The 17691-nt window shown below is 46.0% G+C and overlaps 1 protein-coding gene across 1 annotated transcript in view; it reads right to left on the bottom strand.

The window, feature by feature from the left end:
* Nucleotides 1-594: 594 nt before the first annotated feature.
* NR1I2 (nuclear receptor subfamily 1 group I member 2) overlaps nucleotides 595-17691 on the bottom strand; it is a 50488-nt gene continuing 33391 nt past the window's right edge. Inside the window, exons 5-9 of the mRNA XM_063446059.1 lie at nucleotides 15844-15983; nucleotides 12228-12373; nucleotides 7138-7254; nucleotides 4012-4120; nucleotides 595-2233 (exon numbers count right to left, since the gene is read on the bottom strand). Of these exons, the coding sequence (XP_063302129.1) occupies nucleotides 2089-2233; nucleotides 4012-4120; nucleotides 7138-7254; nucleotides 12228-12373; nucleotides 15844-15983 (657 nt within the window). The 3' untranslated portion in view covers nucleotides 595-2088. The remainder of the gene's footprint in view (nucleotides 2234-4011; nucleotides 4121-7137; nucleotides 7255-12227; nucleotides 12374-15843; nucleotides 15984-17691) is intronic.

Raw genomic sequence — 17691 nt, 5'->3', positions numbered from 1 at the left:
ATGGGCTCTGACTGTGGCCATAATGTTATATGGAAATACATACAGGTAACTAAACTGGGGCAGAGCTGGGTCATACGGGACTAATCCAAAATGTCTCCAAGCAGACACACTCACTGACCTCAGCGTAAAAATCTTGTAAAATCGATTTAGCTGCACTTTTAGCAGACCGTGAATTAGGGAAGGAAGAGAAAAGCTCCTGGGTTGTTGTTGTTTTTTTTTTTTTTTAAAGGAACGATAACTCCTCAGCATTTGAAAAAATATATTTTATAAAACCATTGAGTAGTTTTTTTTGTTAGTTTTTTTAACCAAAGAGACTAATGGTGGTGGTTTATATCGCCTAGTGATTATCGGTCCATGTGCTAATTAGTATGTAATCCCAGCCAAGCAGCGCAGCGTGAGAACTGCAGACATGTTTATATTTTCAATAATGCATTATATAAATGTCGCTGTAACACGCCAGCCCAGACCATAATTACACCATTTCCTAGTGAAACAGCAATGGAGTGCATCTGACACACAGTAAATAAATATCTATCCAGGCACATACACTATACACACACTCTGCACACATTAATACACACAGTAACTACACTATACACACACTCTGCACACATTAATATATGCCACAATGCTCCAAGATGACGCAATACTGGCTCCCGCTGAGCACAGTGGCTTTGTTTGTGGTTTGCTCTCTGTGCTGCCTTCTAATAGGGTGGAACGTTCACACATGTTTGTCACCAGGTGTCTGCTTTTATTTGATTCTATTAATCCTGTAAGGTGGTTATGGTGGTGGGGGGGAAAGCTGCTCTGGCAGCGCGGGGCCTGTACAGGCAGAGGAAGTGACATCAGACACATTTTGCATTTAACACACCATTGATACATTATTCTCCATTAAAAGCTTATTCTGCTCCTCAGTAAATATATACATTCGTTTTCTCAATCACAATTCTTGTGTGGAATATTCTGGCACTTTGTTTTCTTTAATTAAAGGGTCCCTGCTATCAGAAGATTTCTCTAAACAATCATATAACGCTATAAAGGACTGTGTTCTGTTTATTAAAGCAGAATTAATGGCTTTCTATCCAACGTGGAGGCCATGGTGGCACGTGGCACTCAATTAGCAGCTCACGGAACTACCTTCGGTTCCCAGCGCAGTGCGACGCTGACAATCAGATCAGATGTTAGAATCACAGATTCTGACTGACTAAATTATAGTGATTAGATGTTTCCAAATATTGTGCAACATTTTCAGCCAGCGGTCTGCAGGTACAATATCCGACAGGTGGAAATTAATATAATGTGTCCAGTAAGTTTAATTGTAAACAGATTTAAGGAAAGAAAGGCAGATGGCCACTCCATTTCAATGTGGAATTAAATGCTGTATCAATCAGTGATGTGAAAGTATCCTGAAAGGTTGGGATGCACAGGGACAAAGAGGACCACGTTTGACCCAACCAGCAGCAATATGGTTAATATTCACAGGACCATCAAGTAATTCCTGGCAATGTGGTGCATTCACATAATTCATTGTATTCTTTGGTTTGTTGCCCTGAGTGGGAGGTGAAAATGAACCCATTGAAGCTGTGAGCGGCATGAACCGGGGGGAAAAGCTGGCATTGCATATTGATACGACACCTGTAACAATGGGTGCTACGGGGATGTCCTGAGAGTTTAATTCCTGCTGATTTTGGGACCTGTTTGGCCTTTTGTGCAGTTCATTGCTAGGTTTCATTAGAAATCATGATTCCTACAAATTCACATTTTGTAAACCTAGTCAAGGAATAAATATTAAAAATCCCTGATATAGGTTTTTCAGAAGAGTCTGACCATGTCCGTATTGGAGTCATGTCACTCCTTGTCGTTAGAAACCAATGGCACCAGCTCTGGAGAAATAAGACGAGAAACATTCAAAGTGGGTGCCATCTTCACTGGCTAGAGTAGGTACGTCCTTTCCTGAGCAAGATTCTCTTGTAAATGGACACCAACATTTCAAATCACCTGATAAAGCAGTTTATCTCATTAGTGAACTACGGCTATAGCCAGGAGCTATTTGGGTTGGCTGAAAGGATGTCACGCAGTAGTTATGGATCACAATGAGATTTCCGTGAAGACCTCCTTCATGAGTGGTGTGCTGTCCGGTTGTACATCCCAGATGTGAAGCAGCTGTTTGCTATGTTCATCGTTCATGCTGCGAAGCTCTGTCAGACACTCCATGATCTTGGCGAAGAGAAACCTGGAGCAAAGAAATGGAAACGTCAACACAGAGATTATTCGAGGTAGCTCAGTGGAAACAATGGGCTACACAAACACCACGTATCCCAGTTACATGCCAGGCTTCCAGGTAACGTGAATTGTGAATGAAGCTGGAATTTGAGATATTAACAAACTGCATATCAGCAAGCAAGGTTACACCCAAACAACACAAGGACTCACAGGTCAAGAGCCCCGTCAGGAAAGAGAACCATTTCACACAAAATATTTACTACTCACACAGGACAGGATAGGACATATGAGAATGTAGAGTGGGTCAAGCTCTGATAAATGGGTTAAGCTGGCGCTTGAACACATCTTGACATCAGTCACTGCCAACTCATGGTGGCTGCACACACTCTGCCCACACTCCATGGGACATGCACACTCTGCCCACCTGCCGACACTCCATGGGACATGCACACACTCTGCCCACCTGCCGACACTCCATGGGACATGCACACACTGCCCAACTGACGACACTCCATGGGACATGCACACTCTGCCCACCTGCCGACACTCCATGGGACATGCACACACTCTGCCCACCTGCCGACACTCCATGGGACATGCACACACTCTGCCCACACTCCATGGGACATGCACACACTCTGCCCACACTCCATGGGACATGCACACACTCTGCCCACCTGCTGACACTCCATGGGACATGCACACACTGCCCACCTGCCGACACTCCATGGGACATGCACACACACTGGCCACCTGCCGACACTCCGTGGGACATGCACACACACTGGCCACCTGCCGACACTCCATGAGACATGCACACACACTGGCCACCTGCCGACACTCCATGGGACATGCACACACACTGGCCACCTGCCGACACTCCATGGGACATGCACACACACTGGCCACCTGCCGACACTCCATGGGACATGCACACACACTGGCCACCTGCCGACACTCCATGGGACATGCACACACACTGGCCACCTGCCGACACTCCATGGGACATGCACACACACTGGCCACCTGCCGACACTCCATGGGACATGCACACAGACTGGCCACCTGCCGACACTCCATGGGACATGCACACAGACTGGCCACCTGTCGACACTCCATGGGACATGCGCACACTGCCCAACTGATGACACTCCATGGGACATGTACACACACACTGCCCACCTACCGACACTCCATGGGACATGCACACACACTCTGCCCACCTGCCGACACTCCATGGAACATGCACACACACTGGCCACCTGCCGACACTCCATGGAACATGCACACAATGCCCACCTGATGACACTCCATGGAACATGCACATACTGCCCACCTGCCGAAATTCTATCAAAAGCTCAGTTTGTACATGTACCAGTAGGTGGCAGCAGACGCTCAGTTTGTACATGTACCAGCAGACGCTCAGTTTTGGCTGCTGCCATCTACTGGTACATGTACAAACCGAGTGTCTGCTGCCATGTAGAACTGATGGGAAACACCAAAGAGAATGCAACATGTAGTTTAAAATAACGGATCTAGAAACAATGATAAATTGGGAGAGTTTTCCACTTCACCTGCTTTGTCCATCAATATGCAATCCCTGGTAAATACCAGACAATGCAAGTTTTTGTAAATAACCCGGTTTAGCACATAAGGCTTCCTTCTAGAAAGATAATGGTGGCTCCCAGCATTCACACCGACACAGATACAACGACAGCGACAGAACACAGCGAAGCAGAATGGAGATAGCTTGACAGAACTTCCCTTTCAAGGCGAGTATCTCCGTACCTATTCTCTCTGGACGGGGCGCGCTGGGTCTCGATATATGCAGTGAGCGTCAGCGCACAATATTCCTGCAGCTTATCGATGGTCTCATGCTCAATCACTCCTAGACGATCTGAAACACAGATTAAAAGGTTCACAAGGAAATAGTCAATCTTAAAACAATTTGGTTGAATTTAAATAAACTGTCTACTGTGGCTATATGACCAGTTCATCTATTTGTTAGATCTCGACAATTCACCGTTTAGTGCTCAGATTCTAAACAAAGAGGAATTTACACTAACAGCAACCCAGACAGCCAGAGAGGTTTTCTTTTACTTCCATTAACGCCACAGAGCGCGGGGAGCATGCCTTATACTCTTCTCAGTGAGCTGTACTACATGCGCATGCTCGTAGAGGATTCTCAGTGATCCGTACTACATGCGCATGCTCGTAGAGGATTCTCAGTGAGCTGTACTACATGCGCATGCTCGTAGAGGATTCTCAGTGAGCTGTACTACATGCGCACGCTCGTAGAGGATTCTCAGTGAGCTGTACTACATGCGCATGCTCGTAGAGGATTCTCAGTGAGTTTTACTACATGCGCATGCTCGTAGAGGATTCTCAGTGAGTTGTACTACATGCGCATGCTCGTAGAGGATTCTCAGTGAGTTGTACTACATGCGCATGCTCGTAGAGAATTCTCAGTGAGTTTTACTACACGCGCATGCTCGTAGAGGATTCTCAGTGAGCTGTACTACATGCGCATGCTCGTAGAGGATTCTCAGTGAGTTTTACTACATGCACATGCTCGTAGAGGATTCTCAGTGAGCTGTACTACATGCGCATGCTCGTAGAGGATTCTCAGAGAGTTTTATTACATGCGCATGCTCGTAGAGGATTCTCAGTGAGTTTTACTACATGCGCATGCTCGTAGAGGATTCTCAGTGATCTGTACTACATGCGCATGCTCGTAGAGGATTCTCAGAGAGTTTTACTACATGCGCATGCTCGTAGAGGATTCTCAGTGATCTGTACTACATGCGCATGCTCGTAGAGGATTCTCAGTGAGTTTTACTACATGCGCATGCTCGTAGAGAATTCTCAGTGAGTTTTACTACATGCGCATGCTCGTAGAGGATTCTCAGTGAGCCGTACTACATGCGCATGCTCGTAGAGGATTCTCAGTGAGCTGTACTACATGCGCATGCTCGTAGAGGATTCTCAGTGAGCTGTACTACATGCGCATGCTCGTAGAGGATTCTCAGTGAGTTTTACTACATGCGCATGCTCGTAGAGGATTCTCAGTGATCTGTACTACATGCGCATGCTCGTAGAGGATTCTCAGTGAGTTTTACTACATGCGCATGCTCGTAGAGGATTCTCAGTGATCTGTACTACATGCGCATGCTCGTAGAGGATTCTCAGTGAGTTTTACTACATGCGCATGCTCGTAGAGAATTCTCAGTGAGTTTTACTACATGCGCATGCTCGTAGAGGATTCTCAGTGAGCCGTACTACATGCGCATGCTCGTAGAGGATTCTCAGTGAGCTGTACTACATGCGCATGCTCGTAGAGGATTCTCAGTGAGCTGTACTACATGCGCATGCTCGTAGAGGATTCTCAGTGAGTTTTACTACATGCGCATGCTCGTAGAGGATTCTCAGTGAGTTGTACTACATGCGCATGCTCGTAGAGAATTCTCAGTGAGCTGTACTACATGCGCATGCTCGTAGAGGATTCTCAGTGAGTTTTACTACATGCGCATGCTCGTAGAGGATTCTCAGTGAGCTGTACTACATGCGCATGCTCGTAGAGGATTCTCAGTGAGCTGTACTACATGCGCATGCTCGTAGAGGATTCTCAGTGAGTTTTACTACATGCGCATGCTCGCAGAGGCTTCTCAGTGAGTTTTACTACATGCGCATGCTCGTAGATTATTCTCAGTGATCCGTACTACGTGCGCATGCTCGTAGAGGATTCTCAGTGAGTTTTACTACATGCGCATGCTCGTAGAGGATTCTCAGTGAGCCGTACTACATGCGCATGCTCGTAGAGGATTCTCAGTGATCCGTACTACATGCGCATGCTCGTAGAGGATTCTCAGTGATCCGTACTACATGCGCATGCTCGTAGAGGATTCTCAGTGATCCGTACTACGTGCGCATGCTCGTAGAGGATTCTCAGTGAGTTTTACTACATGCGCATGCTCGTAGAGGATTCTCAGTGATCCGTACTACATGCGCATGCTCGTAGAGGATTCTCAGTGAGTTTTACTACATGCGCATGCTCGTAGAGGATTCTCAGTGATCTGTACTACATGCACATGCTCGTAGAGGATTCTCAGTGATCTGTACTACATGCGCATGCTCGTAGAGGATTCTCAGTGAGTTTTACTACATGCACATGCTCGTAGAGGATTCTCAGTGATCTGTACTACATGCGCATGCTCGTAGAGGATTCTCAGTGATCCGTACTACATGCGCATGCTCGTAGAGGATTCTCAGTGAGTTTTACTACATGCGCATGCTCGTAGAGGATTCTCAGTGATCCGTACTACATGCGCATGCTCGTAGAGGATTCTCAGTGAGCTGTACTACATGCGCATGCTCGTAGAGGATTCTCAGTGATCCGTACTACATGCGCATGCTCGTAGAGGATTCTCAGTGAGTTTTACTACATGCGCATGCTCGTAGAGGATTCTCAGTGAGCTGTACTACATGCGCATGCTCGTAGAGGATTCTCAGTGAGCTGTACTACATGCGCATGCTCGTAGAGGATTCTCAGTGATCCGTACTACATGCGCATGCTCGTAGAGGATTCTCAGTGAGTTTTACTACATGCGCATGCTCGTAGAGGATTCTCAGTGAGCTGTACTACATGCGCATGCTCGTAGAGGATTCTCAGTGGGGAGGGCTTACAAAGGTTGCAGACAGCAGGTTAGTAGTTGTTACAAATAGTATATTCTTTGGGGTATATCTCCTAAATAGCTGCACACCATTAAAATGATTCCTTAAACACAAACATGGTACAAATGCCAGCTAATGTCAGTATTTATTTTATTGTTACTGAGTGGTGTTAGTGTATACCACGTGCAATGAGTACACAGAGAGTGAAAGTGAAATCAAGCAGGAATCGGAATATTTACGTACCAGCAGAGAAGAGCGACACGGCCTGCATCAGAACGTACTCCTCTTTGTGCAGACTAAGCTTCTTCAACATGCAGTGAAATCGGATCAGAGGCTCCAGAAAGAGCTGACGGAATCCAGCTGAGAAAGGAAACCGGGAGACAGTGAGTGGAGGTAGCGAGTCCATAAACAGCGCTCAACAAACAAAGAAAAAACACCTAATCCACTTCATTTTCACTGGTTTTCTGCCGTTATTAATGCATGTATTGCATTAATCCTCTGTTCCTCTTTTCTCCCATGGTGGAGAGTGGGAGGAGAAGGCTGGACAATGACAAAGACAATAGAACGGAGAGGCAAGAAACAGAGAAAAAAAAAAAGGGAGTATTTAGTAAACAGGAGAACAGAGATGGGGAAAGAAGAGGGAAAGTATTTAGTGAATCCAAGAAAAGAGGACGAGTATTGAATGAACGACGAGTAGAGGGCAATTCTCGGGTGGATAATATAACAGAGAATGAGTATAAGGTAAACTAGAGATAATAAGGCGAGTACTGGAGAAACTAAAGAGTTATAGTGTTGGGAATGAGAAAAGAAAGCGAGCATTGGGTGAACGAGAAGAGAAAGCGAGCATTGGGTGATCGAGAAGAGAAAGCGAGCATTGGGTGATCGAGAAGAGAAAGCGAGCATTGGGTGAACGAGAAGAGAAAGCGAGCATTGGGTGATCGAGAAGAGAAAGCGAGCATTGGGTGATCGAGAAGAGAAAGCGAGCATTGGGTGATCGAGAAGAGAAAGCGAGCATTGGGTGAACGAGAAAAGAAAGCGAGCATTGGGTGAACGAGAAAAGAAAGCGAGCATTGGGTGAACGAGAAGAGAAAGCGAGCATTGAGTGAACGAGAAGAGAAAGCGAGCATTGGGTGATCGAGAAGAGAAAGCGAGCATTGGGTGAACGAGAAAAGAAAGCGAGCATTGGGTGAACGAGAAGAGAAAGCGAGCATTGGGTGAACGAGAAGAGAAAGCGAGCATTGGGTGAACGAGAAGAGAAAGCGGGCATTGGGTGAACGAGAAGAGAAAGCGAGCATTGGGTGAACGAGAAGAGAAAGCAGGCATTGGGTGAACGAGAAGAGAAAGCGAGCATTGGGTGAACGAGAAGAGAAAGCAGGCATTGGGTGAACGAGAAGAGAAAGCAGGCATTGGGTGAACGAGAAGAGAAAGCAGGCATTGGGTGAACGAGAAGAGAAAGCGAGCATTGGGTGAACGAGAAGAGAAAGCGAGCATTGGGTGAATGAGAAGAGAAAGCGAGCATTGGGTGAACGAGAAGAGAAAGCGAGCATTGGGTGAACGAGAAGAGAAAGCGAGCAGTGGGTGAACGAGAAGAGAAAGCGAGCATTGGGTGAACGAGAAGAGAAAGCGAGCATTGGGTGAACGAGAAAAGAAAGCGAGCATTGGGTGAACGAGAAAAGAAAGCGAGCATTGGGTGAACGAGAAAAGAAAGCGAGCATTGGCTGAACGAGAGAAAGGCGAGAAAATGTAAAGGGTGAGTATTGGGTAAACAGTAGACAAGTGGGTGAATGCGAGAAGGAGGAGACACAAAAAAGGCTGGTGTCATGTGAAAGAAGGAAATGTGAACGAATGTTGGAGAATGAAAGAAAAGAGAGAGCGTTCAGTATGTTACAAGAACAAGGGGGAAAAGAGAGGGAGATTCGGCAGCATGAGGGAAGTAAGAGGGCGAGTTTCAGGGAATGAGAGACGGAAGAGGGCGAGTTTCAGGGAATGAGAGACGGAAGAGGGCGAGTTTCAGGGAATGAGAGACGGAAGAGGGCGAGTTTCAGGGAATGAGAGACGGAAGAGGGCGAGTTTCAGGGAATGAGAGACGGAAGAGGGCGAGTTTCAGAGAATGAGAGACGGAAGAGGGCGAGTTTCAGGGAATGAGAGACGGAAGAGGGCGAGTTTCAGAGAATGAGAGACGGAAGAGGGCGAGTTTCAGGGAATGAGAGACGGAAGAGGGCGAGTTTCAGGGAATGAGAGACGGAAGAGGGCGAGTTTCAGGGAATGAGAGACGGAAGAGGGCGAGTTTCAGGGAATGAGAGACGGAAGAGGGCGAGTTTCAGGGAATGAGAGACGGAAGAGGGCGAGTTTCAGAGAATGAGAGACGGAAGAGGGCGAGTTTCAGGGAATGAGAGACGGAAGAGGGCGAGTTTCAGAGAATGAGAGACGGAAGAGGGCGAGTTTCAGGGAATGAGAGACGGAAGAGGGCGAGTTTCAGAGAATGAGAGACGGAAGAGGGCGAGTTTCAGGGAATGAGAGACGGAAGAGGGCGAGTTTCAGAGAATGAGAGACGGAAGAGGGCGAGTTTCAGGGAATGAGAGACGGAAGAGGGCGAGTTTCAGGGAATGAGAGACGGAAGAGGGCGAGTTTCAGAGAATGAGAGACGGAAGAGGGCGAGTTTCAGGGAATGAGAGACGGAAGAGGGCGAGTTTCAGAGAATGAGAGACGGAAGAGGGCGAGTTTCAGGGAATGAGAGACGGAAGAGGGCGAGTTTCAGGGAATGAGAGACGGAAGAGGGCGAGTTTCAGAGAATGAGAGACGGAAGAGGGCGAGTTTCAGGGAATGAGAGACGGAAGAGGGCGAGTTTCAGGGAATGAGAGACGGAAGAGGGCGAGTTTCAGAGAATGAGAGACGGAAGAGGGCAAGTTTCAGGGAATGAGAGACGGAAGAGGGCGAGTTTCAGGGAATGAGAGACGGAAGAGGGCGAGTTTCAGGGAATGAGAGACGGAAGAGGGCGAGTTTCAGAGAATGAGAGACGGAAGAGGGCGAGTTTCAGGGAATGAGAGACGGAAGAGGGCGAGTTTCAGAGAATGAGAGACGGAAGAGGGCGAGTTTCAGGGAATGAGAGACGGAAGAGGGCGAGTTTCAGGGAATGAGAGACGGAAGAGGGCGAGTTTCAGAGAATGAGAGACGGAAGAGGGCGAGTTTCAGGGAATGAGAGACGGAAGAGGGCGAGTTTCAGGGAATGAGAGACGGAAGAGGGCGAGTTTCAGGGAATGAGAGACGGAAGAGGGCGAGTTTCAGAGAATGAGAGACGGAAGAGGGCAAGTTTCAGGGAATGAGAGACGGAAGAGGGCGAGTTTCAGGGAATGAGAGACGGAAGAGGGCGAGTTTCAGGGAATGAGAGACGGAAGAGGGCGAGTTTCAGGGAATGAGAGACGGAAGAGGGCGAGTTTCAGGGAATGAGAGACGGAAGAGGGCGAGTTTCAGGGAATGAGAGACGGAAGAGGGCGAGTTTCAGGGAATGAGAGACGGAAGAGGGCGAGTTTCAGGGAATGAGAGACGGAAGAGGGCGAGTTTCAGGGAATGAGAGACGGAAGAGGGCGAGTTTCAGGGAATGAGAGACGGAAGAGGGCGAGTTTCAGGGAATGAGAGACGGAAGAGGGCGAGTTTCAGGGAATGAGAGACGGAAGAGGGCGAGTTTCAGGGAATGAGAGACGGAAGAGGGCGAGTTTCAGGGAATGAGAGACGGAAGAGGGCGAGTTTCAGAGAATGAGAGACGGAAGAGGGCGAGTTTCAGGGAATGAGAGACGGAAGAGGGCGAGTTTCAGGGAATGAGAGACGGAAGAGGGCGAGTTTCAGGGAATGAGAGACGGAAGAGGGCGAGTTTCAGGGAATGAGAGACGGAAGAGGGCGAATTTCAGGGAATGAGGGACGGAAGAGGGCGAGTTTCAGGGAATGAGAGACGGAAGAGGGCGAGTTTCAGGGAATGAGAGACGGAAGAGGGCGAGTTTCAGGGAATGAGAGACGGAAGAGGGCGAGTTTCAGGGAATGAGAGACGGAAGAGGGCGAGTTTCAGGGAATGAGAGACGGAAGAGGGCGAGTTTCAGAGAATGAGAGACGGAAGAGGGCGAGTTTCAGGGAATGAGAGACGGAAGAGGGCGAGTTTCAGGGAATGAGAGACGGAAGAGGGCGAGTTTCAGGGAATGAGAGACGGAAGAGGGCGAGTTTCAGGGAATGAGAGACGGAAGAGGGCGAGTTTCAGGGAATGAGAGACGGAAGAGGGCGAGTTTCAGGGAATGAGAGACGGAAGAGGGCGAGTTTCAGGGAATGAGGGACGGAAGAGGGCGAGTTTCAGGGAATGAGAGACGGAAGAGGGCGAGTTTCAGGGAATGAGAGACGGAAGAGGGCGAGTTTCAGGGAATGAGAGACGGAAGAGGGCGAGTTTCAGAGAATGAGAGACGGAAGAGGGCGAGTTTCAGGGAATGAGAGACGGAAGAGGGCGAGTTTCAGGGAATGAGAGACGGAAGAGGGCGAGTTTCAGGGAATGAGGGACGGAAGAGGGCGAGTTTCAGGGATTGAGAGACGGAAGAGGGCGAGTTTCAGGGAATGAGGGACGGAAGAGGGCGAGTTTCAGGGAATGAGAGACGGAAGAGGGCGAGTTTCAGGGAATGAGAGACGGAAGAGGGCGAGTTTCAGAGAATGAGAGACGGAAGAGGGCGAGTTTCAGAGAATGAGAGACGGAAGAGGGCGAGTTTCAGGGAATGAGAGACGGAAGAGGGCGAGTTTCAGAGAATGAGAGACAGAAGAGGGCGAGTTTCAGGGAATGAGAGACGGAAGAGGGCGAGTTTCAGGGAATGAGGGCATAGGGACACTTGCATTTATTATGTTTCCAGCCCTGCAGATGGGATAATCCCAAAAAGTTCTTTATGTAAAATATGTTTTAATGCTGGAATGGTAAAGTCACCATCACAACATTAAGTACAGGTTCCCTTTAAGCTGAAAGCCTTAGTACTCGTTCAAACTTTATTTACTCCGTGATTTGCAGCTATCTGGTTCACTAAACGATGAATCATTTGCAGAGCCCATTTTTAATGGTCTTTAGAGAAATTTGGTTTTGGCCAAATCCCCACCCCATGGATTTCAATGTACCATTTTTGGTGAGTGAATGTAGGTTTGTGATTTGCAGAAAAACACAAATTGTTACAACATGAACAAACGTCACTAACTCCGCAGAAGAATGGAGTTAAATTTAGTTCCAAACTTCCATCAATCGTTACAATAATAGTTTAGACAGTTACTGAATGAAACCAGGAGGGCACAATACAAGATCTGGCCAACCAGAGACTCACCCATGGCAATGTCATCAATGTCGTAGGTAAAATTCCCACACTCCCACGTCCTCTTCTCATCGTTGAAGAGCATGTTAAATCGGATTACGCACAACTCAAACGCAGAGCCCTTCAGAAGAGCAATCTGATCTTCAATCGTGAGATTCCTAACACAGAGGAAGGGACACATTTATAGAAATAAGTCTTTAAACATGTCTGTGATTCATCCAGAAATGGTACGTCTATAAGGTATCTTTCTCAGATACACTATGAATCGTTCATACTAATGGAAAGATTCACTGTGTGCTGATAAAGATGCTTCTTATTTGAATCAACCTATTGCTAATTTATTATATATATATATATATATAAAAATATATATAAAAAAACAACATGTGAGATCCCGGTGATTGGTGTAAACTCCAGCTGTGAGATCAGCCTAGACCAGGAACTGTCTCAGCTAACCACGGTGCTCCCATAACGGAGTGTCCCTTTAATAATATAAATTACTAACTGTAACCTAACCTACACAGTGCATCTAACGTGTGTGGGAGCCCGGAGTGTCCCTTTAATAATATAAACCCACCCAGTATAACTAACTGTAACCTAACCTACACAGTGCATCTAACGTGTGTGGGAGCCTGGAGTGTCCCTTTAATAATATAAACCCACCCAGTATAACTGTAACCTAACCTACACAGTGCATCTAACGTGTGTGGGAGCCTGGAGTGTCCCTTTAATAATATAAACCCACCCAGTATAACTAACTGTAACCTAACCTACACAGTGCACCTAACGTGTGTGGGAGCCTGGAGTGTCCCTTTAATAATATAAACCCACCCAGTATAACTAACTGTAACCTAACCTACACAGTGCATCTAACGTGTGTGGGAGCCTGGAGTGTCCCTTAAATAATATAAACCCACCCAGTATAACTAACTGTAACCTAACCTACACAGTGCATCTAACGTGTGTGGGAGCCTGGAGTGTCCCTTAAATAATATAAACCCACCCAGTATAACTAAATGTAACCTAACCTACACAGTGCACCTAACGTGTGTGGGAGCCTGGAGTGTCCCTTTAATAATATAAACCCACCCAGTATAACTAACTGTAACCTAACCTACACAGTGCATCTAACGTGTGTGGGAGCCTGGAGTGTCCCTTTAATAATATAAACCCACCCAGTATAACTAACTGTAACCTAACCTACACAGTGCACCTAACGTGTGTGGGAGCCTGGAGTGTCCCTTTAATAATATAAACCCACCCAGTATAACTAAATGTAACCTAACCTACACAGTGCATCTAACGTGTGTGGGAGCCCGGAGTGTCCCTTTAATAATATAAACCCACCCAGTATAACTAACTGTAACCTAACCTACACAGTGCATCTAACGTGTGTGGGAGCCTGGAGTGTCCCTTTAATAATATAAACCCACCCAGTATAACTGTAACCTAACCTACACAGTGCACCTAACGTGTGTGGGAGCCTGGAGTGTCCCTTTAATAATATAAACCCACCCAGTATAACTAACTGTAACCTAACCTACACAGTGCATCTAACGTGTGTGGGAGCCTGGAGTGTCCCTTAAATAATATAAACCCACCCAGTATAACTAACTGTAACCTAACCTACACAGTGCATCTAACGTGTGTGGGAGCCTGGAGTGTCCCTTTAATAATATAAACCCACCCAGTATAACTAAATGTAACCTAACCTACACAGTGCATCTAACGTGTGTGGGAGCCCGGAGTGTCCCTTTAATAATATAAACCCACCCAGTATAACTAACTGTAACCTAACCTACACAGTGCATCTAACGTGTGTGGGAGCCTGGAGTGTCCCTTAAATAATATAAACCCACCCAGTATAACTAACTGTAACCTAACCTACACAGTGCATCTAACGTGTGTGGGAGCCTGGAGTGTCCCTTTAATAATATAAACCCACCCAGTATAACTAAATGTAACCTAACCTACACAGTGCATCTAACGTGTGTGGGAGCCCGGAGTGTCCCTTTAATAATATAAACCCACCCAGTATAACTAACTGTAACCTAACCTACACAGTGCATCTAACGTGTGTGGGAGCCTGGAGTGTCCCTTTAATAATATAAACCCACCCAGTATAACTGTAACCTAACCTACACAGTGCACCTAACGTGTGTGGGAGCCTGGAGTGTCCCTTTAATAATATAAACCCACCCAGTATAACTAACTGTAACCTAACCTACACAGTGCATCTAACGTGTGTGGGAGCCTGGAGTGTCCCTTAAATAATATAAACCCACCCAGTATAACTAACTGTAACCTAACCTACACAGTGCATCTAACGTGTGTGGGAGCCTGGAGTGTCCCTTAAATAATATAAACCCACCCAGTATAACTAACTGTAACCTAACCTACACAGTGCATCTAACGTGTGTGGGAGCCTGGAGTGTCCCTTTAATAATATAAACCCACTCAGTATAACTAACTGTAACCTAACCAACACAGTGCATCTAACGTGTGTGGGAGCCTGGAGTGTCCCTTTAATAATATAAACCCACCCAGTATAACTAACTGTAACCTAACCTACACAGTGCACCTAACGTGTGTGGGAGCCTGGAGTGTCCCTTTAATAATATAAACCCACCCAGTATAACTAACTGTAACCTAACCTACACAGTGCATCTAACGTGTGTGGGAGCCTGGAGTGTCCCTTTAATAATATAAACCCACTCAGTATAACTAACTGTAACCTAACCAACACAGTGCATCTAACGTGTGTGGGAGCCTGGAGTGTCCCTTTAATAATATAAACCCACCCAGTATAACTAACTGTAACCTAACCTACACAGTGCACCTAACGTGTGTGGGAACCTGGAGTGTCCCTTTAATAATATAAACCCACCCAGTATAACTAACTGTAACCTATCCTACACAGTGCATCTAACGTGTGTGGGAGCCTGGAGTGTCCCTTTAATAATATAAACCCACCCAGTATAACTAACTGTAACCTAACCTACACAGTGCATCTGTGTGTGGGAGTCTGGAGTGTCCCTTTAATAATATAAACCCACCCAGTATAACTAACTGTAACCTAACCTACACAGTGCACCTAACGTGTGTGGGAGCCTGGAGTGTCCCTTTAATAGTATAAACCCACCCAGTATAACTAACTGTAACCTAACCTACACAGTGCACCTAACGTGTGTGGGAGCCAAGAATATGAGTTTAAATGGACACTTTAGGCTCTCAGATCTTCATCTCAATACAGTGGTCTGGGTGCAGTGTCCCTGTCCCATTAACCCTGCAATGTAAACATGTTATAGAGAAACTTCAATAGTATACAGCTTAATGTAGGAGTTCCGGTAGGGCAGTCTTTAATACTGATTGGAACCTGGGCAAGCAGAAGAGAACCTGATTATCCAGATAGTAGAACACTTTACAAGTTTGTATTCCTAAGGCTACAGTATAACTCTACGCCTGGCTAGTGTGTCGCGGCTGAAATATATTTATATATATAAAAATATACATTCATACACGTCTTTTCCTGGTGCTAAACTCAACAAAAAATACAAAGTCCAAAAGAGAATAGTAAAAATAAAGAGATATATATATGAATAAATATTCTGAGAATCCCTTAACTCACCTGAAATACGGTATGACTTTGGCAAAGTTTATGACGCCCTTAATCATGTAGGTGACGAGGTCAGAGATGTGAGGTAGCATTAGATATGCTGTAGAAGAGGTATGCGGGATATCACCGGGGTCCATGCTGCGTTTGATGGGCTAGGACACAGAGAGGGTCACAGTGAGGGCACCCTATAGCACACCAGCCAGTGAAACATTGGGGCAGGATCAACCAATGCCAGGCAGCTGCTGACAAAACCCCAAATAAACCCCAGAGGGCAATATGTGCACCGGCCACAGGGGGGCAGGGTACTGCTAAAGAGGTACATTGCAAACTGCAAGGCTACTAGAAAGGACTTCAGTCTTAAAACAAGGTCTGCTTTACCTTTTAAACTGGGATAAAAACTACAATAAAAAAAACATCAAACACCTGAATCGGTCAATAACATATAAAAAGTTCACACTAGTCTTTACAGTAGCCTTCCAGCTGAAGTGGTAGAGGTTAACACAGTAAAGGAGGAGACTATATTTAAAAGAAGAAAAACTACCACATCAAGAGGACAGTCTAAAATTAGAAGGACAAAGGTTTAAAAATAATATCAGGAAGTATTACTTTACTGAGAGGGTAGTGGATGCATGGAATAGCCTTCCAGCTGAAGTGGTAGAGGTTAACACAGTGAGGGAGTTTAAGCATGCGTGGGATAGGCATAAGGCTATCCTAACTATAAGATAAGCCCAGGGACTAATGAAAGTATTTAGAAAACTGGGCAGACTAGATGGGCCGAATGGTTCTTATCTGCCGTCACATTCTACGTTTCTATGTTTCAATGTTCTATGTTCTATGTTTCTATGTTTACAGGATTCACAGTACAGACAGTGAAAGCCCGAGGGATGTAAAAATCATGGCAGGGTGTTAGGGGTGCAGCCTTCGTTTTGCAGGCGGGCGTTCTGTCTAAAAGACATTTATTCTACACTCCAAGCCCCCTGTGATAATGTGAATACATTCTTAATAAGCATGGAATTTCCGAACATGAAGCGGGAAATTACAGAAATAAACAAATAATGATACTGACGATTATTGTGCAAAATAACTTGTTTTATACATCATAATAATGAATATGGTGTGGCCTCTTAACAATACTGATTATTTGATATCAGCAGCTAATCCTGCAGGATTGAGGTTATTCTGATATATTTCATTTTTTCCATTAGTAAATTAATTATAGCATAATGCAGAATAACGATCAGTGATCGTTATAACAAAATAATAGCTCTGTCTGTTCAGCGAGTATGCGTGCGATAATTCAGGCGTTTTACATTTGGCGACAGATACGGTCACGAGGGACGATTTAGAAGACATTTTATTATTAGGATTTATGTGGACTCACAAAGAGACACCATGATTTCATTAGAACATTAAAATCACTCGTGTTAATTAATTCCACAACACAAATGTACTGAACATTTTATTTCAAGACATGGAGGAGAGTATTGTGCATTAAAGGGACACTGTAGGCACCCAGACCACTTCAGCTCATTGAAGTGGTCTGGGTGCGCTGTCCCTTTTAACATTGAGTTCCATAAGTCCTAAGTCTGCCGTCAGACGCTGTCTACCATACAGCCACTAGAGGGCTTCCTGGCTTGAAACGGACCTTTGGTCGGTTATCCGACGCTGGATGTCCTCACGCTGCATAAGGACCTCCAGCGTCAGATTTTTCTCCATTGGAAAGCATTGATTTAAGCGTTCATGTGGCTCGCTATCTCCAGATAAGATTTAGGAGGCCCCTCTCCAAGACTGCATGGACTAAGCTCCTGGCAGGTCTGTGAGACACGTATAATGACTCAAATTTTTTGTAAGCTGGTCTGG

The sequence above is a fragment of the Pelobates fuscus genome, chromosome 1, assembly GCF_036172605.1.
Source record: "Pelobates fuscus isolate aPelFus1 chromosome 1, aPelFus1.pri, whole genome shotgun sequence".
In the NCBI taxonomy this organism is placed as follows: Eukaryota; Metazoa; Chordata; class Amphibia; order Anura; family Pelobatidae; genus Pelobates; species Pelobates fuscus.
This window is presented reverse-complemented; position numbering and strand designations above follow the sequence as displayed.